Here is a 16,390-nt window from a genome sequence, read left to right as displayed (position 1 = left end):
GCGGAGAAAAAGGAACCCTCATACACTGTTAGTGGAACTGCAAATTGCTACAGTCGCTATGGAAAACAGTATGGAGGTTCCTCAAAAGAAACTAAGACTCGATCTATCATATGATCCAGCAAACCCTCTACTGGGTATTTACTCCAAAGACCTGAAAACCCATATCTGAAAAGATATTTGCACACCGATGTTCATAGCAGCATTATTCACAGTGGCCAGGACGTGGAAGTGACCCAAGTGTCTTACGATAGATGATTGGCTAAAGAAGCTGTGGTACATAAATACAATGGAAAATTACTCAGCCATAAGAAGAAATGAAGTACTGCCATTTGTGACAACCTGGATGGACCACGAGATAATCATGCTAAGCAAATTAAGCCAGACAGAAAATGTTGAAAATCATATGACATCACTGGTATGTGGGATATAAACCTAAAAACAACGAATGAACAGGACAAACAAACAGAGATTCATGGTCATGGACAATGGACTAGTGGTTACTGGGGTGGGCGGGGGGAAGGGGGAAGGTAGACAGAGTAAAGGGGGTCATATATGTGGTGAAGAAAGAAATCTAACGATGGGAGGTGAACACACAGTGTAAACATATATATGCCTTATTGTTAAAGTGTACAGCTGAAATTTATTGGATTTCATTAACCAATGTCACCATAAAAATTATTTAAAAATTATTTTAAAAAAAAACAAACAACCTCAGTTCCTGTGCCTCTTTGAACCTCGTGGGACTAGCAGGTTGGCAGGTAAACCCTGAAGTCAGACAGACACTTGGTCTGGCATTGGTTCTCCACCAGGTGCTTCTGGAAAACTGAGAGGCTTTTCTAGTTCTTGCAGTATTTGGGGAGTCTCATCAACACTTAGTGCTTTAGGGTCCAGGATCGTAAATGTCCTGCAAAGCCCTGACAGTGACCTGTCCCACCCAAGATGTCACCAGCACACCACTGAGAAACCCCAGAGGGAAAAGCAGCCTGCTGAGAACGAGGATGCATAGTGGGTTCTCGTCTACGAATTCCATGACCTTGAGTGAAGGACTTGATTTCTCTGCTCCTCCATTTCCTGAACTGGAGAGGGTGGCTGCCTTTTCCATCAACCTGCAGCACTCTGTGAGCAGAAAAGGAGGTGATGAACCTCTTTGTAGACTGTTGGGCACCACACAGACTCCTACAGTGAGGTTATCAGGCAGCTCGAGGCCACCACTCTCTGCTCCCATTACTGGGGCTTGACAGGTGTGAGGTGGTGATTCTGGGTAATAGTTTCTGCCCCAAGGACCTACATTTGCTATTGGAAGGTCACTCTCAATTCAAGTCTTGAGGGGAAAATTAAGAAACTGATTTTTGCCCCATCTAGATTTATCACTAAAGCTGACATTGCCTGACTGCTCTGTTCACTTGTCAATTGGCTCCAAACTCACTTAAGTGGACTTAAGTGACAGACACTCCTGGGACCACAGCCATTGTGCCCCCACACAGATCATAGTGACCTTCTTGGGTGCGTCTCTGTCCTGGACTCTTGGGCTCCTGGAGACTGATGTCATTTTACGATTCTTGGCATCCACCAACAGTGAGTATATTGCCAAAGGCCTAATAAATGTTGTAGCCATTCATCCATTCATTAAATCATTTGGAGACAGAATGGCTAGTGTTCTGTGAGGTTACTCCAGAAGGCTGAAGAAAGGTTGGGGAGGAAAAGACAGCCATGCCTGGGGAACTCTGGGATGCCAGGCCACTTGGTCCATGTAGAGAAAAAAAGACGTGGCCCATAATAGCACGCTTTCAAGCCTGGCTGGCAACTCCAGGTTGGAGGTGTCAGGGCTCCTAGGAAAAGTCTGGGAGCTGTCACCTTGGTCTGCTTAGGGCCCTGGCACATGACAGAAGCCACAGGCTATAGGCTCTTCACCCCAAAAGTTATGTGCCCTGCAGACAGGTTTCAGGAGCCTGTGTGGCAGCCTTCAAAGGGACCAGAGGGAGAGACCATTCAGTGCCCAGCAGCAGAAACAGAGAAATGACGCCATCATTAGCCCACTTGGATGCCCATCAGCAAAAGGCCTCACGTTGGTCTTCATTTCTCTGAATCCCAAGACAAACTGGGCCTCCTGGCTGACCCCTCTGGGACCCTCTTCAGCCCATGCCCTCCTGAGGTCCTTAGAGCAATTTTCAGTTGCCAGCTAGCCTATTTGTTCTTGGATATCTCTTTCCATTCAGGCTGGAAAAAACCAGGACACAGGAAAGGAATGGCCCAGAGGCAAATGTGGAAGCTGCTTCTATTCCTCGCAAGCACCAGGAAACAGTGGGCTGCTTCTCCAGCCTCTACAGCCAGCACCCACTCCAGGATTCACATTTGCAACAGGCATTGACATTCGCAGCCACACAGTCCCATGAGGAGGCCACTCCTGGCCCCTGGCTCTTATCTCTGCTGTGGGCCCAGCCAGCCTTCCCCAGTCTACCTGGAATAAGAACCGGGGGCCTGTAGACCACAGCTCCAGCCTCACAATCCCAGGCTTCTCCCCAACCTGGTCACCAGGCTGTGGCCCGCCACACAGCTCCACAGATGCCCCACGGCACGGCAGGCCAATAAACACGGGCGTTCTCTCCCCACCTCACCCCGTCCTCACTGAGCACGGCCAAAGGGACAGCGGGGACCTAGTGCGGGGGTCAGGGACTACTGCTCTGAGTTCTGGAGGCATGAATTCAGGGGAAGGAATGTGGGCCCCAGGAAATGGAAAGGGCCAGAAAAGCCTGCAGGGTGCCACAGGGTGAGCTTAGGGAACAAGCTCTTTGAGCTGTGACTATGCTAAAACCCATATGGGACCCCTATGCTGAAAAACCCAAGTCCTGAAAGTCAGTCTCCTGGGCCTTTCCCTCCCCTCTACCATTTTCCTGCAGCTGAAACGTCACAGGGCAGAGAACATCTGAGCTTCAGTTCCACTTCGCAGGCCTCAAGGGAAAACTCTGGAGGTCACCTCCGCCACCCCTGCCTCAGGGCAGGAAAGGAAAACGGAAAGGACCTCAATGGCCATGGGAGCGGGCGGAGGAAAAGCTGGGTTTGCCAACACTGTGCCGAGGACGGGTCCTCAATGGGGACGCTCGGGAGCTGGGCCTGGCTGATGGCGTGTGGCCCATGTGCGGTCTGAGGCCAGATGAACTGCAGCCGAGGGCTCCCGCGCAAAGTAGCTCCAGGATCGGCTGAATCAAAGGAAACCGATACCGCGCATTAAAAGCCGGCATGGCCTTTCAGGCTGGCTGGGGAGACGGCTCCAGCCCCGTGCGCAGCTCCTGGCCTCCTCCTCTCTATGCTCTCAGCCCTGAACTTGCCTCGAACTTGAAAGGGCTAATTAAAGCCAAAAGAAAAATCAAAAGCTCGTTATCTGGCTCCATTACTCCAGTCCTGGCATTGGCCTGTCTTGCAAAGCCGTTTTCCCTCTGTTCTCCTTGAGGCCACCGTGCGGTATTGGGGCCTGAAGTTCTGCAGACTTCCATGATGAACTTGGCTTTTTGTATTGTGGCGGGAGCAAGGCTGGGGTGACTCCCGCTCGTGGGCAGCCAGGCTGATCCCTGCAGCTGATTTTACTCCCCAAAGCATCTCCCAAAAAGGGTTCGAGCAAGTTTTCTATAGAAAAGTGTCAACAGGAAAAATTGCCAATCGCTCTGATCTCAAAAGTTGCCTAGCAAGCACACAGCATAAACTTACCATTTTCTTATCGAGGGTATATATGTGCATGCGCACGGGGGTACTTATTGTGATGTGCACACATGCACATGTGTGTATATGTGTGTGCATGTGTCCACATGGGTGTGTGTGAGTGTGGTAATGAGAGGCAAGGAGATTCTCCTCGAGGCTGTGTCTGCCATTGACTCACAAGATGTGTGACCTTGAATAATTCATTCACCTTGTTGGGCCTTGGAATCAAAGTTTAGACCAGAGTATCTCTAAGGGCCTTCCCCATACCAACTTTCCAATGCATCTCCCCGGGGGCTATGTTTGAGTGTGTAACACACATACACACAGCACAGCATCTGGACTGTCATTTATTGCCTTCGTTTGGGAGCAGTCATGGGCCCCCAAGTTCATAAGCCTGTTTCATAGACTCTCCTGAGTGAATCTGCTACAGCCCCAAACTGAAGCCTCCAAAGGATATGTCACCTGCTAAGGCTCAACGGACACAGTAGAGCCCCCTCGATTCTCTGGCCTGGCAATGACTGTCAATTTGTTGTTACTTGTTTTGGCCCATAGTCCCTCTCCCACTTCCTTTGGGACGTTAGGGGTCTCCAGGTTTTTCAAGTCTTCCAAAGAGGAATAACATCTTTTAGTTTCAACTCAGGTACCTGGAAAACTCACAACCGGAAAGCAGCCTGAGCCTAAATGTCAGGGCACCAAAGACAAACTTTGCTGAGTTCCTTCTTTCTCCTCCCCCTCCTCTACCCCCACCCTAATCCTAGTGACCAGAGTACTGGCCTCGCCACAGGCTGGGTGGGGTGGGTGTCAGTTCCCTCTGAGACCCTTGTGGCCATATTTTATAAAGAGAAACTTACACTTTTTAAATCAACCCAAATACATTTCCTAAAATGGAATTGCACCAAAGTTTGACTACGAGTCAAGAATCCCATCCGCGCAGATGCAACTTCGACCTGATGGGTGTTCCCCTTCCCTCTCCTCCATTACGATTACAGTATAGATTTTCTTAAATTAGGTTTATAACATTTTAATTGGACAATAAAAAAAGAAAAAAGGGAAAGAACAGTGACATAGGGCTTAGAAGATGCCAAAAGCTGAGCCTTGCAAGTCTCTTAAAGAATGATGGAGAGAAAAGTGGACCATTTTAAAGAAGAAGAGAAGTCAAGCCACAGAAAAGCAGGTGCTTCTCCTGTTGGGTCACAAGTGAGTTAGGTTGTGTCACCTGTTGCACCTGTAGCCACTGAGCAAGGCAGCAGCCTGAGGGACAGGCTGGAACCTCAGGCTCCACGGGCCTTGGGTCGCCATCCTAAACCAAAACCTTCATTCTCTCCTTCCTCTGGTTTCCTGCCACCCTGAACTCTTTCCTGGCTGCTCACTGACTTTGTGATTTTGTGAGCTGTGCATGTAGAAGATGCTTAATAAAGACTGAACTCACTTTTCTAAGCAAGTTCTGCTTTCCCTTCTATGTTCACTAGACTCTCACTTTCTTTAGACTTCTGCTTCCATTGTTATCTTTTCTAAAGACACGCAAGAGGCTAAAAACATAGAACGACTGGCTCCATTACTCCCAGCAATGGTTTTGTTCTGAGCTCCCAGGATAGTGATTCACAGGCTTCGTTGGTAAGAAGGGTGGGTACGTGCCTTGTCCTGCAGCACACTATGACTAGCCTTCCACAGTTCCTGGTGACACCCGTGTAAACAATTCCCGCTTATTCCTAGCACTCCCTCCTATAACCAGTAAGCCAACATGGAATAGAGAGATGTCCTGATAGGAAATCCAAGTTTCAGTTCCAGCTCCGACTCTTACAAGCTCAGTTTCATAGTCACAGCGTGTTTGAGCTGGTGATAATTTGGGTCCAGTGGGACTCAGAGCCAAGATATACTTGTCCCACCTGCAAAACGGAGTGTGATCACACCACTTGGAGGTCACAGGCCAGGGTCCTCCCTCCACACCTCACCGTGCCAGCTCGCGTGCCGCCCCCACCCGACTCACCGCACTGCTGCAGGGGATGTCCTTCACCTTGAGCCAGGCCAGGTCCAGCGTGCCCTCGCCCCGGTAGCAAGATTGCAGCCTTTCCTTAATGCGGTCGTTGATCTGCTTCAAGATGAAGATGCACAGAGCCGACTCATCCAAGGATTTCATTTTCCGCTTCTGCCCTTTGGAGAAGACAGTGAAGAGGAGGTCGTCCTCTGGGCGGACTCCGAGGGTCCGGGCGAGCACGGCCCCCGCTTTGGACAGGTATGCGGCCTGCAGCAGGCGGTACTCCACCCCACTGCGCTCACAGCCAATGGGCACTTCCACGTAGGAGTTGAAGGCGGTGTCCTCCTTGCAAAGCCTCACGAGCTTAGATGTGTAAACCTGCTCCTTTGTGGTGGAGCCTGGGGGAGACACCATCTCGGGCTGCAGGGTCAAAAAGTAGACAAAATTGCCACTGCTGAAGCCATAGACATAGTAAATATCGAAGTCGGGGATGACGGTGAAGGTATCCGAAGGGATCTTAATCATCGAGGCCACAAACTCGTCGTGGAAGACATACGCGAACATGCCATCCGCTTCTGAGTTCTTGGTCAACTTCCTGCTGGAGATGGTGGGGAAGTACTCTGGTTTCCCATCCACCGCCGTGGCAATGAAGAGCTTGTCGTCCAGGTTGCTGTAGGAGACGATCACTCCAAAGACAGAGCCGCTCTCGTTGACTCCCGACAGGTAGTGCTCCTTCTTGTGAAACGGCTCCCCCAGCTTGAAGAGGTCCTCCAGCCTCAGGAGCTTGCAGATGCCTTGATAGAGACTCCCACACGCAATCAGCCTGTTCTCCTTGTAGTCTATCAGGAGCATCTTGTTGACATTGTTGGTGGTGGTCAGGGGCTCATGGCACGTCTGGACGATGCGGGGTGGGTAACATTTGGGGTTGTCCTCGTCCGGCCCTGTCTGGTGGGTCACCAAGACCTTCAGGTCACTGGACAGCTTGTAGATCCGGTTGACGGCCCCCAAGTAAATGTGCCCTGTCCTCTCATCCACCACCAGGTGGTTGAAGCCCTCAGCTGGCTCCCCTCGAAATGTGATGAAAGATCGCTTCTGGGATGGCGGGGGTGGCTGCCGGGGGAGCAGAGTGGAGGAGCCCATCCCTACCATGAGGAGATGGGACAGCAGGCAAGTCCAGTTCCAAGGCATGGCTTTCATTGCAGACACGGGTCCTCACGGCACAGCAGCACGGGCAGAGCGTCCTCCTGGGAGGGCCAGGACTCAGGGGTGGAGGCTCCCTGTGGGGGAGAGGAAAGATGTGATGCTGGGTGACAACAGCAGCAGCTTAGTTTCACCCCAGAGCTTGTCTGGGGGACCCTCATATTGTTCTGCACAGACCGAGACAGAGAACTGTGCTGGAGGAAGCTAGAAGCCAAGGGCCGTGGCCGCCACAGGTGTGTGGGACAGCCAGAGCTGGGTGGCAGCAGCCACAGGAGGGCGCCACAGTAATAATAAGAATAATAATGATTGTGATGGTAATAATTATCAATAGGGGTGATGATGATGATGATGATGATGATGATGATGATGAACAGCCATTGCCTGCCGAGTGCCTGACTGTCAGTCGCTGTCCAGCACCTTCCAGAGACAAAACTCAATCTTAAACTTCATCTTAACAAACCTCTCATCATTGGGATCCTCTCTAGATCTTTGTTCACTACCCTTCTCTGCACCTGGGAGGCTGACCTGTGTAGACTGTACACCTGCAGAGGATGGGAGGAGTGGAGCTGGGCTGCATGCACTGGCTGTGCAGGTTCCATGCAGTGCCCTAGTCGGGCCTCTCCACGTGGCATCTCCATCTCCATCATGACCCACCTCCTGCCCACCTCCATGTGGCCCCAGAGGAGATAATAGGGTCTCACTGTCCCTTCCACCAAATACTTCCTGCCTCTTAAGGAGCCACGCCTTTGTCAAGAGCCCCTTTATCAACCTTTGTGCATGTCACCGAGTTTGCATGTGCCATTTCCTGCTGAGGCCCTGACTCCTAGACCTCTAAAGGAAGTAGTATTGTTATCCCCACTTGACAGCTTTGGGAAGTTACGTAACTTGCACAGCTAAAAGTGGAAGCGGTAGATTCAAACCCAGCTGTCCAAGTCCCTGGCCGGTTCTCGTCTTAACTATTAAACCATCTCAGTTTATCCAGGCAGACAGGGATGCACACAGTTACTGTTTATACACAGCAGAACAGTTCAAACCACTGCTTTTGGGGGGGCTGTCCATTTCCAGCTGGCCCTCTGGGTCTGCTCCTGCTGCAGGGGAAGCTCTCCACGCTGGCTGGATGGTGCATGAGCCCAAATCAAAACTCACATCCTCGATCCCTTCTCGGTGCAGCAACAAACCAGGTCCTCCGGGTACACTGCCCAGCTCTGAGCCCTGGTGTCATTTTAATGAGGCAGATCTTGGCTGCCTCTCGTAGTGGGGCCTCCTCTGAGAGGTTTTCATTAAAGGGGGTGAACGAATGCTTTAAGAAGTGGTCAAGGAAATAAATAAATAACTCTCTGTGGAAAAAAAAAACAGCTTTCCGTCTTACTGGTCTCATTTATTTCTATCTGAGATGTCTTTCTGAGTCTTTCCAGAGGATGGCTTCATATTTCTTACAGTTCAGTAGAGATCAGGGCAGGAGTGGCCTACGTCTTATCTGGGGGCATCTCAGCTCCATGGAATTTCTCTCATTTACCCGAAACACCTCACAAACAAAGAAGAAGTAACTGCTGAGCCATAGAAAACTCTCCAGGAGGAAAACAGCGTGAAGTCAAATAGAAACCAAGAGAAGAAAGAAGAAAACAAAGATTTGACATTGTCAGCCAAAATCCCAGTGAAAACAGAGGTCTTCCCACGTAAGTATCAGAGGAGGAAGTCTCCGGTAGATGGGGTACCCAACAACCTACAGCAGTCCTATGAGCTGAGGGCCTTTATTCATTCTCCCCAGATGGCAAATGTCTGCTCAGGCCACACACAGAATGTGCTGGACACTGTGGGATCCAAGGACAGCTGAGGCTGGGTCGGGCAGACGCCATAGGAACCAAAATTACTCAGACAGTGAAAAGTTATATGACGAACCACAGAGTGCTTTGGGAGTTCCCATGAGGAAAATGGCTTCTAACTTGGGGTGAGGAGGCATGAAGAAGGCAGTGGGAGCCCTTAGGAAGGGGGTGGCATTTGTGCCCAGCCATGAACTTGGAGAGGACATGCAGAGCTGGAAGGGGAGGGCCTCCTTGGGGAAGGGTCAGCACAGCAAATTCCTGGGCATATCAAAGAGGGCGTACACCAGGAAGAGCCTGTCTGGAAAACACGGCTCGTGAGAGCCAGGTGGAAGACGGGGCTGGACGGGGAGAACCACGAGCCTTGTCAGGATGCCCCAACGAGTCAAGACTGAAACGCATGGTATCGTGGGAAGAAACCTGAAGAGCAACGGCCCCCAGGAAGGAGACTTCACGTGTCTCTCAACTTAGTCTTTGCACAAGAGACTGAGTTTGGAGCTGTGGGCTCCGAGTGGGCAGGGAGGGCCTGCCTCTCTCACCAGTGTGTCCATAGCTCCAGACCAGGACCGGGCCTGCAGTGGAAGCTCAAGAACTATCTTCTGACTGGCACAAAGAGAGGCTGGAAGCAAAGAGGTATATTAATATCTGTGGCTCACTTATGGTACCCCGGGCCCCATGGAGATGTCTGTACAACGACTACCTTACCTAATCATCACAACTGTTCTCTGGAGGTGGGACTGTTTCACCTGCCTCTCAGGTGAGGAAATATCAGCTCTGCAAAGGCATGTGGATAATAAGTGGCAGAGACGAGTTAAAATCCAGGTTTGTAACATGCGAAATCTGTACTCTTTCTAGAAACGGGCAATTTCAGAGCCTTGGAAGCTCATTTTAATTCACAGAAGTCCCCAAACACAAGACATCACTCATCAGTACCTCCCCGCCAAAGCCCCTGGGACCCACAGGGCATTACCTAACAACCCCTTTTAGGTGGGCACTGCTATTTACCTGTAAAAGCATTAATGACTGGAATGCACCTGGCACAGAGCCTCAGCCTGGCATACAGTAAGTGCTTAATAAATGATAGTTGATGACAAGATTGAAATAAGATTAAAAAGATTAGAGTTGTGATAACGTGATGGTGCCTGATGATACCATCTCAATTAGACAGATGAGGAGTCTGGATGGTTCGTCTTGAATTGCCTGTATGAATCCAAATATCAGAGAAGAATCTAGAAGTTTTTTATCTGAAAGGGCTAGTCCAGTTTAATGACCCCCAGTCCCTGATTTTAGAGACAAAGAAGTTGAGATCCAGTGAAATGAATGACTTGCAGGAGGCCATGCAGTGAGTTCGAGGAGGGAACGGGCTTCAGCTCAGCACTCCAGCCCAGTGCTCTTTCCACTGCCCACAGCCTTTTCTGCCTTTAAATGAACCCATTTCAGCATCTGCTCCCCGGCCTCCGTCCGGAGGAGCCTGCTCTTTGGGTGTCATCTGCTCTGCTGGCTAACACAGCTCTCAGAACATTGCCACCAACAACCAAGTCACAGCTGGGCTGGGAACCAAAAGGGCAGGTGCAGGTCAGGGCTCAGCCACCAACCCTGGGGAGGCAATTTTCAGCATCCCTGTCTCAGAACAGACCGAGCACCGGGAGACGTGACTGCCACATGCCCTCCTTACTGTACACACTCACAGACCCACAAACCGAGCCACAGTTCTCTCGTTTGTGAGAGGCGAGACGAGGAAGTCTGTAATTATGAATTTACTGAGCACTTAGGTGCCAGGGCTCATTCTTCATCTTCTGTTAGGCACTGAAATGAGACACAGTTATGCATCTCAAACACATATCACCCTCTTTTGAGGATGCTGAAGTGACCGTGCCTGGAAGCAGTGGGGAATCCACAGAAAACAATGACATGTGATAGGAATAACCAGCTTCTCGTTTTACACCCCACGAAAGGGACTGATTTGAAAACAAATAACAGAGAAATGGAAGAGAAAGGAAAATGAGCAAGGATGTGGGCTCCAGCTCGCCTCCCAAGAGACCCGCACCAGGCACCACCGCCCTCCCGCCCGAACTGCGGGCCCACAGGTGGGCAGAGCTGCTGCTCCCCTGCCCCACCCCCCCAAGCTACCTGAGGCTATTCTCTTCCAGCAAAACTGAATGGTTTCCACGCCAGGACACTGGTCCTCATAGGTGGTGACCCGACCTAGGAAACCCTATCCCGGTTCCAAGTCCCACCCACCACTTCTCTCTCGGGACATCCGTTAGCTGGGTTTGAAGCAAAGCACTGGCGGTGGCATTCAGCCCAATTCCGGTTCTGAAAGGCAAGTAACGTGACCACGTCATCTCCAGTCCGCCCCAAAGGGCTCACTGAACCCGGCAGGGTGGGAAAGTGGCAAATAGGCAGGAGAAGCGAAAGCCTCCAAATCAAACCCAAACACACTGCAATTTTCCCTTCTTTGAAATCAGATTTTAATTCTAAATGATCCCAGGGGAGATGAGACTCATTTTTAGGAGATGATCATCATTTTGATTAAAGAAATTGGGGCTGTCTTTGTTTAATGTGGCAAGTTTTGAAGAGCTCAAACTAATTTTCGTGAAATGGCACCATCCTCTCAGATGCCTGAGTGGTAGAGAAGAAAAGTTATTATAGAGTAGATTAAAATAGCAATTACCTCACAAAATTACTTTGGAGTTTACAAGGTGTTTTCATATACATTACCTCGTTCTGAGGTTATCGTTCCCAGCAACCCTGTTAGGTAGAAGAGGTTTTCATAAGTATACCTCCATCACGGAGAAGGAAACTGAGGCACGACGCAGGTACAAGTCCTGGCTGAGGTCACACACAATCACGCTGAGACTCGGCAAGCTCTTCAGGTCTCCCCCTCAGTTGCCCACAGTACTTCCCTGAGCCTCTGGACAGAGGCCGAACCCCCAGGACCTTTGCTATGGGAATAACAGCCTACTCGGAAGATGCGTTCTAAGATGGTGTTCCAAAAGGCCATCTCTGCAACCCATCGTGAGTCCAGAAACCATCTGAGTGGGTCACACACGTTTCAGTGAAATAAAATAGAAGAGAAAAATGATCTCCCCTGGGATCATTTAGGTAGGATAAGCACAATTTAGCGAGACTTTTGTGTCAGCTGTATAGAAGTATGTATTGAGTCGTGGTGTGATGCAAATGTATTTCTTACTGTTGGTCACTGTGATGGCTGCTTTTATGTGTCACCTTGGCTGGGCCACGGTACTCAGATATGTGGTCAGACATTCTTCTGGATGTCTCTGTGAGGATGTTTTTGAAGGAGATTAACATTTAAATTGGTAGACATTGAGTGAGGCAGAAGCCCCCTTATAATGTGAGTGAGTGGCCATCCAATCAGTTGATGATTGAACAAAGGATCAACTTCTTCTGATGAAGAGAGAATTCTGCCAGCAGATGGCCTTTCAACTTGAACTGCACGTGAGCTCTCCTTCGAGTCTCCAGTCCACAGGCCTACCCTGAAGATTTTGGACTTGGAGGCTCCATGGTTGTGTGACCCAGTCCCTTAAAATCAATCAATCGATCAATCTCTCTCTCCTCTCTCTCCTCTGTCACTGTCTCTGTCTCTCTCTGGTTTCTGTTTCTCTGGAGAACCCTGAACGATACAGTTATAATAAAAAATAATTTGAAAGACACTGAGAGATAGTGGACATCTGTTGTTTTTGCTGCCATTCATTTATCCCCTGGGGATCCACCCCTTCACCCTCTCTCAGACCAAAAGCTTCTGGGGGAACTGACTCCACCCCTTACTCAAGGATGGATTCATGACCTGCACCCATATCAATGAGCACAAAGTAGGACGGTCACGGTGACTGGTTCAGGGTCGGGTCCCTGGTCAGATCGGAATCTCTATGAGGCAACTAGACTTTGAATGAGAGTGCTGAGGGAAAAGTTCTAGCTCTTCCGATGGACGTGAACTTGGAGAGGTGTGGGATGGACTGCAGGCATCATCTTGTAACCATGGGGGTGGGAGGTGGGGATTGGAGCCTGAAAAGAGGAAGCCAACATACTGAAGACAGCAGAGCTGAGCCAGAGGGTGGAGGGTGCTGTGTCCCAGGTCCTGGTGATATCACGTGCACTGAAGCAAGCTCCATGCTTATAGTTTCCCGTTACATGAGCCAAAAAATTTCTCTATTGCATAAGCTGGTATGGATTCAGTGTTCTGGCATTTGTTAATGAAAGACTCCTAACCCATAAAAATCCGGCCTTCTAGCCAGAAGAGTAAAGTGTCTCTCACCACACCCTCTCTATTAGATTATTCTTTCATAAGAAGAAGCAAGCACGCCAAAGAGAGCTTGGTGTCCCACTGCCCATAGAGATAAACTAGAATTTTGCAAAGAGTGAGGCTTTACCCCGGGGGAGATTTGGAGGTATGTGAAGGTGTGTGTGCTGACTTTCATAATCAAGCATAAGGGCTGTGCTGGCAGGCCTTTCGGGATCTTTTCAACTTGTGCCTTCTGCGCAGGTGGTTTAGCGTCCAGATGCCCAACACCAAATCCCCCTCACCTATGGCCTCATTCTTCAAATAGAGCCACCTCTGACCCTGGCACTGGCCTAGGATGCCCCTACTATGTATTAGTACAGGAACCAGCGCCCACCAGAGTCTCTCATATTTTACAAACTCTGTTGTATTTACACACTGATGCTGTCCCTCCTCTAAAATGATGAGCTCCTGGAGGTCAGAAATCATGTCCTTTTTTCAACTATTCTCTCCAGTTCCAATGTTTGGGAACACATGAAAAAATGGATGATGGGATGGATGAATGAATGAATGAACAATGAATGAATGAATGAACAATGAATGAATGAATGAACAATGAATGAATGACTATTCCACAGCAGAATATATGAGATGGCAGTTGGGATCAGCTGTAGATGAAGGACGAAGTAAATCTTGGTTTTGGGGCTCCCTACCTAGTTCTAACAGGGACCAAATGCAAATGCTGGTTTGACCGTGCTCTAATACAGGGCTTGTAAGTACTTAAAACACTCAACTTTCAGTCCATCTGAAGCATGACTTGAAATGCATCAGAGAAACTACATCACTCATACATGATTTACAATGAGAACAGCCAGTCCACTAGCTGGAATATCATAACGAGCCGCTTTGTGTCCACAAATTAGACTTTGAGAACCAGTGTCCAACTCAGCACAGAAAAGCAGTGCAGACCCTGCTGAGGAGAAGCTGGGCCTGAAAACGAAACTGCAGTGAGGAAAACTTAGACAACGTGGAAGACACAGCTGTTAGAAGTCGACATGCATTCATTCATGTGGCCAATTTCTGAAGTGGATACAAAGGGTATAGACATTCCAAAGCAGAAGATAGGACCCCTGCCCTCCGGTGGCTGAGGTTCTCCTAGAGAACCCTCTGGTTGTGCCCCTTCGAGGTCATCTCCAATCACTGACAAGCTCTGCAGAGGTTGGCACTACCCTAACATGGGAAGAAACACAGCCAGCATGCTGCTTCTCAGAGCCAGGATTCAAACCTGGGCCTGGTCGCCTGGGGGCTCTGATCTTGTGGCATACCAGGCTGCCTCTAAGCAAAGTGCTCTTCAGGTGTCAGCAGTCCCCACCCTGTTCCCAAAGCCAGATGCAAGCTGCCAAGGCCAGAGACGTGGGAGCTGACCATGCCAACATCTACAGGGCAAAAAATGCTTCGTGTTCCTCAATGGCCCTTCCGAACATTTGGGCCTAGAGAGGGACAACCTGTGTGCATCTGAGGACAGGGAGGGGACTGGGGACACAGCACAGGTCACCTTTCTACTTCATCTAAGAAACACTAGACATTCATTGCTCTAAATCAGCAAGAAGGACAAATGTCCTTTTTTAAGAGTCTTGCTCCAATTTGTAACTTATACATTTGGAATAACAATCTCAGTAAATAAACAGTATTTTTTCCTGTCTGCATTTCTCACTTTAAACTCTTGGTTTCTAGAAGTGGGAGCTGTGAATTGTCATTTTCTCTCTCTCTCTCTCTCTCTCTCTCTCTCTCTCTCTCTCTCTCTCTCAATCCCTCTCTTTTTGAGAATTATATTTACATGAAACATCTATAGTCCAGTCGTGCAACTGGCTGCAGTCTGAAGCCCGCGATGGGCATGAAGCAGCCCCGTGTGCTTTACTCGTCACCCCTTCTTCTTGTCACCATCTCAGAAATGAGTGCCATGTTCATAAAAGGGGAAACGCCTTAGGGTGTGGGTGTCACAGTGCAATTCATCCCTTCCGCTAAGGGGAAAAATCAAGTCAAAGCAACTGTTCTCCCAAGAGGAGGTCACAGCGCTCTCTCTGGACCGTCTCGTGTACAGGTGGGGGACTCAAAAGGGTCAGCTTGGCCATAACTCAGCACAAAACCAGAATGTAGTGCTAGCTGGAGCAGGCCGTGGGCACAGGAGTCAACCCTCCCGGCTGCTTTCCCTCTGCTTCTGCTTCTGTTCTTTTGAGCAAGAGAAATGCGGCATTGGGGGAAGGGCTGGCAAGGGGCATAAAGGGTGAGGAAGAGGGAGAGAGGGAGCCAGACTGGAAGTCCAGGCGCTTCCAGGCAACCAGCCCGGTCCCCAGGAAATTCAGCACCAAGCTCAGCTACTCAGGACTCTCTTAATCCTTACTTCCCAGTTTATTAAAAGGGGGCTGGGAAAAACAAAACAAAACAAAACAAAATGAAACAAACCAACCACTATTACCATGGACAGAGGCTTTAGAACCAGCCTGGAAGAAGACTCTGCAGGGGGGTGAGTCTCTGAGTAGCCCCCATTCAGAGATTAGGCCCTCGCTGGACCCCTGAGGCCCCATCTATGGTCTCCCCTCCCTCAGGCAGCCCTGTCCTTGGCCTTGAGGGGCCCTCTAGGGTCCAGAACCACCTTTTCCTGGCCGAGTCTGCTGTTCCCAGCAGAGCTGAGCAGGAGCTTCAGCGAGCCCAGGCAGCCCCAGATGGAACCCTATTATTACACCGCCGTGACCCCTTTGTATTCCAGGCACCGTGCTCTGGGTGGGGGAGTCACTAAGCAATGAGTCTCTTTCCTCCAAGTCGGGCTGTGAGGCTTTTAAAACACAACACTCTCAATAGCAGCCTGAGCTGGGAGCAAAGAATCATAAACTTCTTTCCAACGTCTCATTTAAAGAAACAGGCCTGCCAAGAATTTGGAGTCAGATGCCCCAACTGGATTTGGTGTCAATGTCGTCACTCTCTCTCACCCCAGCCCTTGTCCCGGGCCATGAGAAATGCCCTGTCCGGGGCGGGCTAGCTCCGAGTCTTCCCATGTGGCTTCTGGACGTGCAGACATGGAGGGACAACATGCAAAGGTGTTTGAGACACTCCAAAGCTAAGGCAAAAGGAGTATTTGCTGTCACTTTTGCTACTCTGGGTGGACATTTGGGTCACAGAGAAGGGGTTAGGGGTCCAGCCCACACTAAGGACAGTCATTTTCTCATGCAATCTGGTCTTATGCTTGTGGCCTGGGGCAAAGTGTGTTGAAAGCTGACTTAGCTGACTGATTTTCATCTGAGAAGGAGGCTCCTACAGCTCTCCCAGACACACATTCCCACACTCCCCTTAGCTTCCTACCTCCTCTGCCTGGATTCCCAGCCTGACGCTAGTAAGCGAAGCCACATCATGGCAGCTTCACAGACACAAGCTCCTCTCTCTCAAGGCCCTCCTCTTCTTTAATGG

General features: G+C 49.8%; 1 protein-coding gene across 7 annotated transcripts in view; it reads right to left on the bottom strand.

The window, feature by feature from the left end:
- Nucleotides 1–16,390, bottom strand: part of LOC105291646 (plexin-A4-like) — a 331,962-nt gene that overhangs the window by 256,347 nt on the left and 59,225 nt on the right. For all 7 annotated transcript variants that reach the window (XM_023530311.1, XM_023530313.1, XM_023530316.1 and 4 more), the window contains exon 2: nt 5,681–6,945. In XM_023530311.1, coding sequence (XP_023386079.1) covers nt 5,681–6,865 — 1,185 coding nt within the window. In that variant the 5' untranslated portion in view covers nt 6,866–6,945. The remainder of the gene's footprint in view (nt 1–5,680; nt 6,946–16,390) is intronic.

This window comes from Pteropus vampyrus, unplaced genomic scaffold (genome assembly GCF_000151845.1).
Source record: "Pteropus vampyrus isolate Shadow unplaced genomic scaffold, Pvam_2.0 Scaffold48, whole genome shotgun sequence".
NCBI classification, from domain to species: Eukaryota; Metazoa; Chordata; class Mammalia; order Chiroptera; family Pteropodidae; genus Pteropus; species Pteropus vampyrus.
This window is presented reverse-complemented; position numbering and strand designations above follow the sequence as displayed.